This window comes from Typopeltis vanoorti, chromosome 5 (genome assembly GCF_054136105.1).
Source record: "Typopeltis vanoorti isolate ZY-2024b chromosome 5, IOZ_Tvanoo_1.0, whole genome shotgun sequence".
NCBI classification, from domain to species: Eukaryota; Metazoa; Arthropoda; class Arachnida; order Uropygi; family Thelyphonidae; genus Typopeltis; species Typopeltis vanoorti.
In genome coordinates this window covers 2,143,420-2,160,459 of record NC_143553.1, presented here as the reverse complement: position 1 = coordinate 2,160,459, position 17,040 = coordinate 2,143,420, and the positions used below count along the sequence as shown (strand labels likewise).

The 17,040-nt window shown below is 37.4% G+C and overlaps 1 protein-coding gene across 3 annotated transcripts in view; it reads right to left on the bottom strand.

Annotated features, from left to right (window-relative positions):
• LOC150106188 (uncharacterized) overlaps positions 1-16,596 on the bottom strand; it is a 185,288-nt gene extending 168,692 nt beyond the window's left edge. For 2 of the 3 annotated variants that reach the window (XM_090392218.1, XM_090392220.1), the window contains exon 1: positions 16,397-16,596. In XM_090392218.1, the coding sequence (XP_090248344.1) occupies positions 16,397-16,487 (91 nt within the window). In that variant the 5' untranslated portion in view covers positions 16,488-16,596. Of the gene's footprint in view, positions 1-16,182; positions 16,254-16,396 lie in introns of those variants that run through there. The other variant, XM_090392219.1, reaches the window with a different exon arrangement.
• Positions 16,597-17,040: the final 444 nt, after the last annotated feature.

The window sequence follows — 17,040 nt, the reverse complement described above, 5'->3', positions numbered from 1 at the left end:
AATGATGTTCATTGTTTTATGGTACTAATCTTGCAACTGTCATATGAAAAGGTGGTAACTAGGTTTATTGTCAAATACAAGTCCCAAGAACTTCCAGTGCAACAGGGATTACCAGCTCACTCCCCCCACTTTTGCACAGACGAATGGTCTCTGCAATATTTGTAATCTACAAATATTTCCATAGAAAATGTTCATCTGAAATAGCACAATAATTCCCCCACTTAGTACTAAGTTTGTCAGAACACATGCAGCTGCTGCTCAACAGCCATTCACAGTGCATCCTGAAACCCACAGAACAAGTTTCTTTTCCTTCTCCTTCATTCCTGCAACTGCTGTACTGTGGAATAGTCATCCCCCTGTTGTGTTCCCCAAGGAATACGATACACAGTCATTTAAATCAAATGTGAACAAGTAACTTCTTTCCCAACCCAGTACTAATGTACTATAGGTTGATCCACCAATCTCTCATGTATGGGTTCAACATAAAAAAAGATTAATATTTGTAAAAGTCTGAGTTCCAGGTATAGATGAAACTGATCAGAACAATTAAACGATAGTATTGGAGATTCTGAAGAGTTTCTTGGTTTAGGAAAGGCAATAATAGCTTTTTGGGATAGATCAGGAGACCCATTGTCACAGAAAATTATGTTCCTAAGGTGAAGAGTTGATTCATGGCTGATGGTGAAAAATATTGGACGATCTCATAATGAATGCTATCTAGTGCAAGAGCAGCTGGGTGACATTTAAACAAAGCAGCTTTCTTTCCTTTCATGAATGGCTTATTGTATTCAGTATAACTCGAAAGGAAAACAAAATTTGTTGTTTTTCTGCTTTGCATTTTTGGGCACAGAAATTGGGGGATACTGTTGATGTTTTTCCCTAGTTTATAAGAAACTGCTGTTGGGTCAGTAATTGTGCATCTATTATGTTCAAGGATGGTAAGCTGGTGGGGTGGGATATTTTCATTTTCCAGATTTTATCCTATATTTCTTTGCTATTGTTACAAAAGATGTATAATGGATGCAGGATTCCTTCTGGCTCCAAGAATAGATATACCTTGCTTGAGTTCAAGCACATTTGAGAGCAAATTTGTTGTTGTTGTAGGGGGTATCTATCTGCAGAACATATTCCATGCTTTCTTCTGAGCTTCCTTGGCTGCTGTGCAATCATCATCCCATCACAGGTTAGGGAAATATGAAAACTAACTACGTTTTAGGAATTGCAAAAGTTGTTGCAGCTTGTTATACACTCCATCATGTGGTTTAGTACATCACTAACATATGAGCTGACTATTGTAAAATCAAATTCTATTAAAGTAGAGGAGATGGGACTAGTCAGCTTGCTTGATTTTCTATCATAATATTCATGATGCAGTACACAGTTGTCCATGCAAAAAGGCAGATATCACAGGCAAGTGGTCATTCCCATAAAAGATGTCTACATGTTCTTATTTGAATAGTGAGAAAAGGGAGGATGGGCAGATAGAGAACATGCATATAGGCATGTGAAAAAATGCATTGTTTCCTATGTTCAGGAAGGAGAGATTGTTGTTGTCACATGTTCATTTAACAACTCTTCCTCTGATGTTTGTTCAGGCACTACCCAAGAGAGTGGTAATTGCAAAATGATATCCTGAAAATGCAGTAGGAGAAAGATAGATGCAGCATATTCTTATGGAAGTCTGACAGACAGAGTTTAATAACAATTGATTCTACATTTGTATTAAGTGGAATATGCTGTAAGGAATGTGGTTAAGCATGAGGATAGCAACTTCTCCATGGTCAAGGACCATTCTATCCTGTTCTTATGAATGATAGTTATGTTTCATAAAATGGAAGTCACCAAGCTTCAGGTATGTTTCCTGTAGGTAAAAGCATATTGAATTATACTTATGCAAGAGAGAGCCTCAATGTCAATGTTTTGTGGGAATCCATGACATTTTTGGCAATATCAACTGGCTTCCTATATTGAGAGGTTTTGTTTTCATTAGCCGTGGATTTTTTTTTTTCTTCTAAGATGTGTGGACAGTCATGTCTGTCAATTCTTTATCATGAAATATATCCAAAACCAAATAGGACTGATTCCCTCTAGGGTAGTATTGATTGTTGTTTTATCTTCTTGTGGGGGAATAGATGTGTTCATGCCATCTATTAATGGACACATGTCTTTAATCCTGTATGGCACATGTTCCATTATTTTTTGAATAAGTGGATTTCTGTGCAGTGGAAGCATTTTTAGCATGTCCTCAGGAGTGGGTAAATATAGTTTTTTCTCTTTAATTTGCTCTAAGGAGAGAGAAAACAAGTCATCATTCGGGGATGTTGTAGTTGAGAGAAGGTGGATTGACATGCATCATTATTATCCTAAGACTCTATGGAGTCACAGACTTATCAAGAAAAGGAGGTTGTCATATACACAGCTCATAACTCACTTTAAGCACATTCAAATTCTCTGCAGACACCATGCTCTCAGACACTCCAATCACTCACAACACACCATGCAAAAACCTGCTTCTCACTCCCTTGCTTACATCCTCCTTATACAGCTTCCAATGACTCTTGTTCTCCCGCAATCTACCACCATTTTATGAAAAACCTCTTCACTCTTAATCATATAACAATCTCTTACTAACTTGTATGTCTGTCATAGCACCCTTCTTCCTCTTATCCACTAAACTTTGCAAACTGCATCGTCAAAACTTTTCTTCATATTCAACATTCCAGAAATCGGAAATCATTTTGGTCAATCACCTCTGGACCTTCTCCAACATCTCTTCATCCTTTTGAAAATCAGGTGACCAAATCTGTGACAGTAGTCCATATGTCACCTAATCAGCCTTATACACCTCTGAATCAAAAAATTAGAATAATAAAAGAAAAAGGTATCAAATGATTTGCAATTTATTGCATAGAAAATAATTATTACCAAATGTGAATTAGCATCATCTAAATCTAAGTACTATGTAGATTATATGACAATGTAAACACATAAAAATGTAATATAAATTATAAGAAAGAAAACATTCACAAAATTTGAATAATTTTTAGCGTGGTTCAAAATATCAGACTATTCCAAATTTTTCTGATTGGTTTTGAGGACATAGAAATAGTATATATTTCCTTTTCCTTTCTTTTAGTGTTGCAAGGTGATCAGCATTCATTTTAGAAATTATGGACTTACAGCCATTATAAATAACTATTTTAATTTCCTGACGTTTCGATCTTCATATTAAGATCATCATCTGGAGCATATACAAATATACAGGACAAGCTGAGTTACATTACATACAGTAAGCTAGAGAGAAACAATGATTTGATCACAGGTTATTCTACTGGTGACCTCTAGTGAAAAAAAAAAAAAAACGAATTAATTAATTATTTAGAAACTACATCAAGCTAAATTTTATTTATGATAACATGAGCAAACTCTCTTTCTTATAGATAGTTTTCTTAAAGTAACAATGATGTCTTATTTTTAGCATTAGAACTGTTATTTTTGATTTAGGATCCTGGATTATCTACAGTCCTGTTTATAGTTACTCTTAGAGAGGAAGGTTCTGTGGGTCGAATATGTGCCTTCCATATGTTTGGGATTTTTAGACCATCATTATTGTTTAGATTGGGGGTGGTTGATAATAATCTCACAGGCTTCCTTAACCTAAACAGAATTAAACTAAACAGAAGGGAATTAACCTAAACAGAAATCAGGGGGCCATACTGAACGATACTTGGAAAAATCTAATTAATTCCCTCAGTTCAACAGAGCTAGAGTATGCAAACAATCATATTACGCATTTGCATGTAACGTGTGTTCATGATGTTGAGTAGATATGTCACGTGAACGTGTTACCTTAGCTACCTAACAGGTACTAACGGTTCTTTGTATTCTTAAACCTTTTTGTATTTACCATTTTTTGTACTGCGCAAGCCTTGAGAAAGCTAGTCAGTTACTAGCGAAACCGGTAGGCAATTTGTACGAACAGAAGTACATTTTAAACATATGGTCAATTTAACAATGAGTTTAACTATGTCGTCATCATTCACTTCGAGACAGATTATTTGCTAGCTCCACTATTTCTTCACTCAATTTACAAAGGTCTTCATACTTTTTAAAACTTCCAAAATCATGCACAAACCTTGTTAATGTCTTTTTCCATATGCCACTCATACGTTGAGAGGTCACCTCGTTCCAAGCCACAGCAATATTTTTAATAGCATGATAAATATTGAATGTTTTCCAGAATTGCATGAGAGTCTGGTCATTTCCTTCAGTGGCAGAAAGGACTTGTGAAAGTTCTCCGTAGATAATAAGCCTTAAACACTGCAAGTTGGATCAATGAAGTAGTGTGTACTTTCCATTATATCTTCTTTTTGGCTGTTCAGATAGTGTATTTGCTATTGTTCAGTTGTGGCTTTTATAGAATTTGCCTAGTCCAAATTTGCCAACAATCTTTTCTCCCTCTCCAACAAGCATTCCAATCTCCCATCAAGATAAAGTTTTCTTGATCATTTACTCTCATCAGTACTTCTTCAATCTGTTCATATACTTCTATTTCCTCATCATAGTATCTTGTTGTTGACATGTATATCTGTATAAGGGCTAGGTCTCTTGGTTCTGCTTGAATCTTAATAAGGATTATTATTATTATTATGAACATCTGACCTCCATGGAGTCTGAGACATCACGGAAAGTACACACTATTGCACACAATGCTCTTCCAGCTGTGCTTTAAACTGATTCAATATGTCTACATTCACAACAATCTCAGGCAATGCATTCCACTCACCAACCATTCTCCATGCAAAGAACCTACTCCTCACACCCTCCTTATACAGTTTCTAGTGATAACAGCCTCTCACCCCCTCTCATATTCTATGAAAAATCTCCATATCAACTGATAACAAACTCCTGACTAGCTTATATGTCTCAATCATATCTCCCCCCCCTTTCCTCCTATTCATGAGGCTCTGCAACTTACAATCTCTAAATCTGTCCTCATACTCCACATTCCAAAGAAGACCACTGTGGCTTTTAAGAATTTGCCAACAATCTCTTTTCCCTCTCCAATGAGCATCCCAATCTCCTATCAAGATAAAGTTTTCTTGATCATTTACTCTCATCAGTACTTCTTCAATCTGTTCATATACTTCTATTTCCTCAGCACGGTATCTTGTTCCACATTTGTGAATCTTCTCTGAACCCTTTCCAACATATCCTCATCACCATAAAAACCCAGCGACCAAACCTGTGCACTATAATCCATATAAGGCTTGATCAAGGCCTTATACAATGGTATTGTAACCTCTCTATTTCTGCATGTCAGGGTTCTCTGCATCATAGCCATTATCTGATGCGATGTCTTCACAACTTGTGCAATATGGCCCTGAATTTCAGGTCTTTGTCCACCATCACTCCTAGATCTCTCATCTCTTCTACTTCCTTTAAGTTTCCCCACCAAGTGTATACTTTGCATCCCAATGTTGCTCACCAAATTTCAAAACTTTACACTTTTGCAGCACTGAACTGAGAGTTCCACTTACCTGCCCATTCATGCAATCTATTCAAGTACTCTTGTAAGGCCATAACATCTGCTGGACTCTGCATTGCTCTTCCCAGTTTTGCATCATCTGTAACAAACAGCTGCATATCACTAGTTAAATCCATCCCAATATCATTAACATACAAACTGACAAACCATGGCCCCAAAACTGACCACTGCAGCACACCACTAGTGATCTTTCTCTTTCAGGATACTGCACACCCATATACAATTCTGATAGCTATCCAACAACCTGTCACCGATCAAACTCAGAAGTCTATTATCCAATCTCAAATGTTTCAGTTTTTTAAGAGATTGTCGTGTGGCAGTCTATCAAAAGCCTTTGCAAAATCTAAGTACACCACTGTATGTGCATCTCCCCTGTACAGGGTATTTGTCACCTTGTTATAGTACATAAGTTAAACATGATCTCCCCTTAACAAATCCATGCTGATAACCACAGAGAATACTGCTGTGTATCCTACCTCTCACCAATCTCTCCAGTACCTTCACCACAACTCCAGATATACAGACCAACCTATAATTTGAAGCTACAACCTTATTATCACCTTTATGCAGTGGGACAATTCTACCCTCCTTCCACTCCATTGGAACCTGTTCTGTTGCAAGACTTATTCCACAGGCATGCCAATGCTACTGTCAATTCCCTGGAACATTCCCTTAAGATATGAGGTGACATGTCATAAAATCCTATCACCTTATTGACATCAAGTTTATTTCCTCAAATACTTCCTGTTCACTTACAATTAAGCCATCCTCTTCTATGTCCTCTACACTTAAGTTTTTCATGATTCCACCATGATCAGGATGAAAAACACTTATAAATTGATCACTGAATACTTCAACAATGTCATCTGCAGCAATTACCATTCTACCACTTTCATCCATTAACTTCATCTTACCATGATCATTCTTCCTTCTACTTGCCACATATCTAAAAAAACTCTTTAGGGTTTTTCTTTGCAGATTTGCCAATTTCTGCTCACACTCTACTTTTGTGTTCCTTACTGGGTCACTCTCCTGAATTGTTCTTTATACTCTTCATGTAACTGATTATTATCATTATTCATCTTGTACTCCTTCCAAAGTATTTTACTTTTCCAGATTTCATGCTTAAGCTCCATACTCATCCATTTAACACCTACCTTATTAAGCCTTTTGGCCTTCGGAATAAATTCACACATTTATGCTGTTATGTATTTCTTTGTCAGTTCCCATGCAGCATTCATTTCTTTGCTGTTCAATTCCTCGTTTCATGTTATAGCTCCAAGCCATCTCGTAAGCTTGTCATAATCACCAACCTTATAATTCCACATTTATCCTTTTCTCACAAAAAGACTGCATAATATTAGCCACAACACAGGCGATTACTTCATGATTACTTTCACCAACTGGAGGAAGGTGCGAAACTCCTCTCACAATTATATCCTCTGATGAAATGATCATATCTAGAACTCTCGATCCTCGTGTGCCCTCCTTCACATGCTGCCTGAGGTAGTTATCTCTCAAGATTCTAGAAATTTATTTTCCTCCCAAATGCTCTCTTCATTCCAATCTATACTTCCATAATTAAAATCATCCATAATAATTACCCATCCTTTGTTCACTAGTCCAAATTGTTTATACATTTCTCCATCACCACCATTCACATTCTCAGGCCTATAGCAACATCCAACTAAATATGTCTTCCTCTCAACCTCCATGTTACACCACACTGACTCATAACCATTTCCACTATTTCCCCCTTTCATGTCTACCTTATATGGACTCAATTCGCCTACTATTATCAGCAGCACTCCCCCTCCCTTCTTGCCCTTTCTATCCTCTTGAAAAAAATTATTCTTTCATAACATCCCCAAATGGTTTAATCTTATGTCCTAATATCTTATTCACCAGGAATCCAACACCTGCTATCATTTGGTGAAGTTGAGTAGAGCATTTCGTAATCTCCATACCAGAAATTTCCACTGTCTTGCCACCCTGCCTCACTAACTCCAAGAACATCAATGTTTAATAACTTTACATTTTCTAGTTATTCACATTGCTTCATAGATCTCAAGTTTCGAGTACCTAATTTGAAGAGATTTTGTTGGTTGGAAGCCTGAGAGGCCCTGCAATGATTTCCTCACCTGACAGAGAGGACTCTCCAATTCTCAGGAGAGCTGGTTTTCCTTACTTAGCAATCTTTAAGTTCAGCTTCCATCTCACAGTAATGTAGTCATTAAAGACTTATATTGTCCATGTCTACATTAGTCTGGTCTTGAGCCTTGCTGAATTATTCTTCTTCAGCCTCAATCCAGCACTGGTAGCACTGCTGCTCACTACTTTAGGGCAGGTGCTTTTATGGCAGCACTGACTCACCATGACAGTGCTGTCCTAGGGGTTTTTGTGAGGTTTTAAGTTGAGCAGAGCTTCTGACTCTGTTTCTCCCACATCTTGGTAGAAACTTCCAGGTGGCACAATCCTGCTGAAAACAATCATGTTCTTCATTCTCAATGAGAGCCATGAACTGGGTGCTGTCTTGGTACAGTGCACTGTTCAATACCATCTCAAAGAATATAGGTCCAACAATGTGACACTGCACACCACACTCCAATTTTCAGAGAATGCATGAACGTTTCATGGAAACCATGATTTTTCAATACCCAAATTCTGTTATCTTGGCTATTGATGTATCACACTTAAAAGAACAACACCTCATTACTGAAAAAAACACTGTCCAGCTTGTGAACTCCATTTTCTTTACTAAATGATCGAAACCATATACAATACACAACACATTTTTCCTTATCCAGTGGCTTCAGTTCCTGAACTGAATGAATACGTCATGGAAGAAACTGTAATTGCTTGGTGGCTCTCCAAAGTAGTGCCATATGACACATCTGTCTGTGTTGAGTTTCCTAAAACTCTTTGAAGGTGAACATTGCAACTCATTGTGTACTACAGTCACCTCAGTCAAAATGGAAGAACTTCCATGCTGCTGTTTGTCTGTAGCTGATCCAGTTTCCCAAAAGAGTTTGATTAATCTTGAAATTGTCAAATTTCAAGGAACAACAGAGTCAGGATACTTCTGACAAACTCCTCCACAATATTTGCATAAGAATGATAGGCAAAATAACATTCAAAAATAACTTGTTACTCTGGCCATTTTGATTTCCTCAAACAGAACTATGCAACAGATGCCTAATACCCAACGCGTGGCAGATAGATTACACAATACTGGCCAATAATCCTAGGGTGCCATCTATAGGCAAAACGAGTAATTAGAATTGAAACATTTTGATGCAGCTTAGCTTCAACTTTGGTGTGCGTGACTACAGGATCACTCTGTACGTATTAAAGCCAGAGGTATGAAGAACAAGAGGAGTTTCTGGTACAGGTTAGCTTGAAATGACCAAAAATTACAGGCATTAGTGAAGCAAGACTTGGCTAAAGAGGAAGATATTGTCACAGGGATGATAGAAAGAACTGAACTTTCTATCTTCCTTAAAAGCGAAGAAGATATAAGATATTGGGAAATAGATTCTTCTGCTAATGATAGCAAAAGAACTCCAACCAATAAAAGTTCAGAAAGGAAGGTAGATTTGAAGGAAATGTATACTGAAAGTTATTTGGTGTGACAAAGCAGAACAAAACATTTAGTGAATTTCTCCTATAGGCCAGAGAGAACAAAAGGAAATACAGATGCCATATGCCACCAAATTAGCTCAACAGGCACAGGACAAGTAAACATTATGGAAAATATCAACAATAAGGTCAGACTGGAAAGAGAAAAGGGCACAGATGAAAGAAAATGGAATTTATGCAACTACTAGAAGGTAATAATTACCTAAAAGATACTCAAAGTTTAAAAGTAATGGATCTTTTGATAGCATTAGAGAATTTGTTCCTAACGAAGATAACCACTTTGACTTCGATTTTGGAGAGAGTGACAAGAAGTCTTCAGCTGGGAGAAGGTCAAGTACAAGGAGTTTTCAATGAAGAGGTGTGTACACAGACACACAAAGCTGGTGATCATGACAACTGAGAAAGCAGCTTAGAGATGCACCAGTTTAAGAAACCAAGCAAGGGAGGTATTATTATTGCTCATTGTTGTCGAACATCTTGTAGAGTTAATGAGTTACTGAATTAAAAGTTACTGAGTTAATGACTTTAAGTAAAAGTTACAGTGAATACATCTCACACAACGGCACATCTGCAGTAAACAAAAAGCCACATGTTCAATTTGCCAACCATTGTTCTAGTTTGCACTGATACCATAAACAATATATGCATAATCATAGGAACATATAACAATATAATCACTAAGACTCAATTATATTCTTGTTTAACCCATTACCAAATATAAAGCAGAGTTTGTGGATAAATTATCTTTATGACTCAAAGTTGTCTGCAAGGACAGAAAAATAAGAACACCAAGGTGGACACAAGTTAAAGAAGCAGTCCTGGAAAAGAAGAAAGCATAAAACAAGTACCTCACAAATAAGTCAGTAGGTGCCCTTAAAGAATGCAGAATAAAATGTAAGCAAGCTAACCTATGTGTAAAAGTAGCAAAACAAAAGTCATGAGAAGACTTCAGTAAAAGTATAGAATATAAACTAAAATATAAACTAATAAAAATATAGAATATAGAATGTATACAAATGCTAGAAGTGTAAGAAACAAGGCAGATGAAATGATTGCACTAATTGAGTCGGTTCCCCCAAAAATTGTTGAAATAAGTGAGACATGGTTAGATGAGGACAACATCCTCACAGGAATAGAAATGGAGGGGTATGATCTGTTTCGTGGGGATAGAAGTGGTAAAAAGGGAGGGGGAGATAGAGAAAGAGTTAAGTCCATACAAAGTAGAGATACAAGAGAGAAATAGTGACAGCGGTTTTGAAGCACTATGGTGAGACAGAGGTGAATGGAATGAAATACTTGGTTGGATGTTGTTATAGACCAGGTTATGTGGATGGTAGTGACTATGAAATGTATAATCAAATTAGCCAAGCAAATAAGAAAAGAGTGATCATTATGGACGATTTTAATTATGGCAATATAGACTGGAATGATAAGATAGCAACTGGAAGTAAAGAAAATAAGTTTGAGTTTTTGAGGGATAACTACCTGAGACAGTATGTAACAGATGGCACACAAGGATTGAGGGTCTTGGATTTGGTCATCTCATCAGGGGATGTAAATATAAATGAAGTGTCAAATCACCCACCAATTGGTGAGAGTGATCATGAGGTGATTACCTGGGTGGTTGCCAGCAGTGTGAGGACTGCTGTAAGAAAAGGGTATATGCAGAACTACAAGGGGAGTGATTATGAAGACTCAGGAGACAGCTTCCAAGAGTAGCATGGAATGAGGAGTTAGCTGGAAAAGAGATCAATGCAGCTTGGGGGATTTTCCAATGTTATGATATGATCACCATGGTATGATGAGCTGTGTGTATGATAAAAAGGACCTCCTAGATGAGTCTTTGCATAAGGGCAGTAACAGACTGGAAGTGTCTAATTATAGGCCAGTTTTTGTGTGTCATCAGTAGTTAGTAAGATCTTGGAGAAAGTAGTGACGGACCATATACAGCATTGGACAGATGAGGGTAATGTCATCAGTGAGAGTCAACATGGATTTGTGAAGGGGCGCTCTTGTTTTAGCAATATGCTAGCCTTTTATGATAAAGTTACAAGAGCATTAGATGAGGGAAAGGCATATACTGCCATTTTCCTAGACTTAGCAAAGGCATTTGACAGGGTGCCACATGATAAGCTGACATTCAAGTTGCAGCACATGGGTCTGGATGTCAGATTGGTCAACTGGATTCAGGATTGGCTGTCCGATAGGTATCACAGAGTTGTGTATGGTGGGGCAGTTTCAAGGAAGCCGAGGGTTACAAGTGGGGTTCGACAGGGTTCAGTACTGGGACCTATATTGTTTAACCTTTATATCAATGACATTGTCGTAGATTGCAAGGGGATATGCGGTTGTTTCCAGATGATGCGAAGCTGGGAATGGAGATGTCAGTTTAATGCAGCAAAATGTAAGGTCTTGAGGTTTGCGACACATCGATGGGATGCTGCATGCTCTATGGGAGGAGTTAAACTGGAGGAGGTAGGAGAGACAAGAGATCTGGGTTTGATGATTGATAGAAACTTGAAATTTAGGGGACATATTGCAAAGGTAGTGAAGGTAATGCAGATGACTGCTGCAATAATGAGATGGACACTGACCTGCAGAGATAAAATGGTCATCATTCCGTTGTATAAGACTCTGATCAAACCACACTTGGACTATTGTTCTCAGATCTGGTCCCCAGGATTTGAAGGGGATAAAATTAATTGTGGAAAGGGTAAAGGCAGATAACAAAGATGGTTTGAGGACTGTACAGTGATAGTTATGAGGATCAGCTGAGGGAATGTGGACGACAGAGTTTGGTGGATAGAAGAAGGAGAGGTGATATATTATTATTATTATTATTACCCAAGACCTCATGGAGTCAAAGACTCATCTGGGAGGTCCTTTTTTCACACACATAGCTCATCATACCATGCTTTGAACACATTCAAACTCCCTCTAGACACCACACTCTCATGCAAGGCATTCCAATCATTTACAACTCTGCACGAAAAAATCTGCCTCTCACTCCCTTACTTGCACCCTCATTATATAGTTTCCAGGGATGACCTCTGGTTCTCCCCAAATCTCCCACTATTTTTTGTAGAACTTCTCCAGCATTGATCCTATAACAACCCCTTACCAATAGGTCTCTATCATATCTCCCCTCTTCCTCCTGTCCACCAGACCTTGCAAATTGCATCTCCTCAATCTTTCCTCATACTCGACATTCCAGAGGTCAGAAACTACCTTAGTCAGTCGCCTTTGGACCCTTTTCCAACATCTCTTCATCCTTCTGAAAACCAGGTGACCAAATCTGGGCACAATAGTCCATGCTTGGCCTAATCAATGCCTTATACAACGGAACAAGAATCTCCCTACTTCTACACGTCAGTGTCCTCCGCATCATTCCCAGAAGCCTTTGTGTGGTCTTCACAATTTTGGCTATGTGTCCCCTAAATTTCAGATCCTTATCCACTATCACCCCCAGATCTCTTATTTCTTCCACCTCCAACAATGTATCCTCACCAAGCATAAATTCTGCATCCCATCTTTGTTTTCCAAATTTTAAAACCTTACATTTTGCAACATTGAACTCGCATCCCCATTTCCGTGCCCAATCATTCAATTTATTCAAGTCTTCCTGCAAGGTCACAACATCCTCACTACTCTTTATGGTTCATCCCAACTTTGCATCATCTGTAAACAACTGAATATCTCCATCCAAATCTTCACCTATATCATTAATATACAAATTAAACAGTAATGGCCCTAAAACAGATCCCAGAGGCATTCCGCTAGTGACTTTCCTTTTCCTTGACATCACTCCCCCACACACACACAACTTGTTGATACCTATCAGACAGCCAGTCTCCAATCCAACCCCATCCGCTCCAGTTTGACTATCAATTTATCATGAGGTACTTTATCAAAAGTCTTTGCGAAATCCAAGTATATCACTGCATATCCTTCTCCTCTCTCCAAGGACGCAGTCACTTTATTGTAATAAGTAAGTAGATTACTAAAACATGACCTCCCTTTAGCAAATCCATACTGTCCATCAAAGAAGATACCATTGTTGTCAACCGAACTCTGGATCCTAGTTCTCACAAGCTTCAACAACTTAACCACAACACCTGACACACAGATAGGCCTATAGTTTAATGCTTGAGTTCGATCACCTCCTTTATGAAGTGGCACAATCTTGCCCTCCTTAGGGACTTGACCGAGTGCAAGACTCTTATTAAAAAAATATGTCAAGACAGGTATCAACTCCCTAGCACATTCCTTCAGAATACGTGCCGATATATTATCAAGTCCCACAGCCTTATTAACATCTAGTTTACTCAACTCCCCATACATCTCTTGCTCACATACAATCAGTCTCTCCACCCGTTCATCTACTACAGATGTTGTGGCCTTACAAGAAGACTTGAATAAATTGAGTGAGTGGGCATTGGAATGGGGGATGCAAGTTCAATGTTGCAAAATGTAAAGTTTTAAAATTTGGAAAACAAAAATGGGATGCAGAAAATATGCTTGGTGAGAATATATTGTTGGAGGTGGAGGAGATAAGAGATCTGGGGGTGATGGTGGATAAGGATCTGAAATTTAGGGGACATATAGCCAAAATTGTGAAGACAACACAAAGGTTTCTGGGAATGATGCGGAGGACACTGACTTGTAGAAGTAGGGAGATTCTTGTTCCATTGTATATAAGGCTTTGATTAGGCCACACATGGACTATTGTGCCCAGATTTGGTCACCTGGTTTTCTGAAGAACGAAGAGATGTTGGAAAGGGTTCAGAGGCGACTGACTAAGGTAGTTTCTAACCTCTGGAATGTCGAGTATGAGGAAAAATTGAGAAAATGCAGCTAGCAGAGTCTGGTGGATAGGAGGAAGAGGGGAGATACAATAGTAAGGGGTTATTATAGGATCAATGCTGGAGAGGTTCCACAACAAATAGTGGGAGATCAGGGGAAAATCAGAGGTCATCCCTGGAAACTATATAAAGAGAGTGTGAGTAGTGAAGTGAGAATCAGGTTTTTTTCATGCAGAGTTGTGAATGATTGGAATGCCTTGCCTGAGAGTGTGGTGTCTGCAGAGAATTTGAGTGTGTTTAAAGCATGGTATGATGAGCTGTGTGTATGATAAAAAGGACCTTCTAGATGAGTCTGACTCCATGGGGTCTTGGGTAGTAATAATAGTAATAAATATCAGGAAGTGACAAAATGTTCTAGGGGCTATTGAAAAAAAAAAGCTTACAAATAGAGGAACTGTAAAAGGAATCAGATGATAAAGATGACATGAAAATGAAGATAATATCCTAGATGTGTTGAGTAACCACTTTGAACAAGTTATATGAAACTAGCAGTAGCAGAAAATTTTCAAGAGGAATGCAACAGGAGTATATATCAATACTTCAGGTAGAAAGAGCCATCAAAAACTTGAAAGGCAAGCTGGAGTAAAGGATATTCGACCAAAAATGCTCAAATATGGAGATAAAAGTTTTGCCTTAGCTTGGGAATAAAGCTGAATGTGAGAATTAGAGGAATTACTCTACTAAATATTCCAGGTATGATTTATGCAAACATATCTGAAAAGAGGCTGAGAATAATTGTGGAAGAAAAACCTGAACAAGTTGGGTTCAGGTCAAATAGATATGTCAAGATCAGATTTTCACTTTACAACAAATACTTGAAAATTCATTTGAATATTAAAAAAAAAGTCTGTACTTAAGTTTTGTAGATCTTTAAAAGGCATTCAACAAGTTGCCCAGAGAAAAGCTTTTCAAAATACTGCACTTATACAGTAAAGGAACATTATACAGAGCAATACATAACCTTTATTTAAGTTATAAGTCAGCATTTAGAGAAAATAGCAGCATTAAACCTGATATTAGAATTTGACAATTTGCAAAAGAAACTGATAAAATTCTCTATGAATATGGCTTAGTACAGAATCCTTTACTGTATATTTCATGTGCCATTAAGTTTCAAATGAGACATAAGTCAAGCCAAACAGATTACATATGAATGAAAGAAAATAATTAAGTGAATAAAGGGAAACCGCCCAATGGCTTCTAGATTAACTTCACAAATATATGTAGTCTAAGATTCCAATCACAATGGTGTTCATTTCCACTTCCATTCTACAAAACTACTCACTTTTTCCAACAAACTCAAACTATTATTATTATTATTATTAACATCTGATATCCATGGAGTTGGAGACTCATTGTGGAAGGTACACACTATTATACACAAAGCTCATCCAACCATGCTTTAAACTGATTCAATGTGTCTACATAAGCAACACACTCAGGCAATGCATTCCACTCACCATGCAAAGAACCTACTCCTCTACTCACATCCAATTGTAGCGTTTTCAAGTACATTTTTCCAGTTAGACTGTCTCGTTTCATCCTGAAAGTGACAGTGGTGCATACACCATTGCCACTTTCAGGTTAACAATGACCTCTGCGCATATATATTTATGGGGACTATTCTACTGATAATTATTAGGGTGCAGCTACAGGCCATATAACGCAGAATTTGCTACACTGAAATCTGTTCTGCTTCACTGAGTGAGATGCACTAAAAGAAGATCACAAACATTTTTTTTTTTTTTAAATTGCCAAATATATATATATTGATGATCTGTCTGCTAGAATGGATTTTGGTCGATCACAGTACTTGTTTTCATCTCATTATTTTGTTGCATTGGTCAATTTCCCACCCGTTCCTGTATTTTTCTACAGTAGAAATATAATAATGCAGCTTTTTTTTTGTATGCCTCAATGGTTCTCATGTATTGATATGCAAAACTATTGATTTATTTTGAAGTAATAACGAGCATTTAGTGTACTGAAATTGCTTACGGACTTAATGCTCCTGAATTAATTGAAACAATTTCCTATTTCTACAGCTTACCTACTATCTGAATGTATAATTAATGTTTTCAACTTAAAAGTCGGTATTTTTTGTTGACCGCCAATTGCTGTTAAAATGTTTACCTTTTGAGGAAAAGAAGACTATTATTGCTATCATTCTAGAAAGAAATTTTGATTATCTTAACAATAATTTCATCAACTCCAGCGCTTCGAGTAGCAAGATCTCTTATAAAAATGTAACTAAGCATTTCCTTTGACCCACACCAATTTCCATATCACCCTGTGTCAAAATCAGCTGTTATTCCTTTTCGTGCTATTCTATTACAGATAAACTTACCATTTACACTTTGTTCGATTGTCGAAACTCGAAATGGTAAAACAAAAATGAGAACTTCCGCAAAAAAGTAGTCCAACGTGAATAATTCCATTTTTAATTAATGTTCACGCTTCATCTAAACAGCTTTACAACATAATTCAAATTGCCAGTTTTTAAATAGCCACTTCGAAAACTCATCATACCAACATATCTTACTAACATAAATCCCTATCCACATTATAGTAGTTACAACTGCGTCCTCTCTCGGAAATAAGAGCATGAACTATCCCCAGACCTGGAGCTCTATTACAATACAGTATTACATTATTTGACTCAAAATAAGATTCTACAGTATAATAATCGGCTAATATTAAGAAATCACACATTTTACTGCAATGAGATTATATATATATATATATACAGTATATGTCCATAAGGATATGTGTGTTTGCATTATGGGGTACTAAGGCAATTGATGTGAAGTCATTAACCTCTGTGTACAAGTACTTCAGTCATGAAGTTACTTCACATACAAAATTTGTTTACTTACACTTGGATAAAGTATTTCAAATGCAGATTACAAATTTGTAATACTTTTTAGGTGGCACGTGATTTTCAATACTAGGTTGAGACCACCATCCCACTTATTGGGCAGCTGAAGTAGA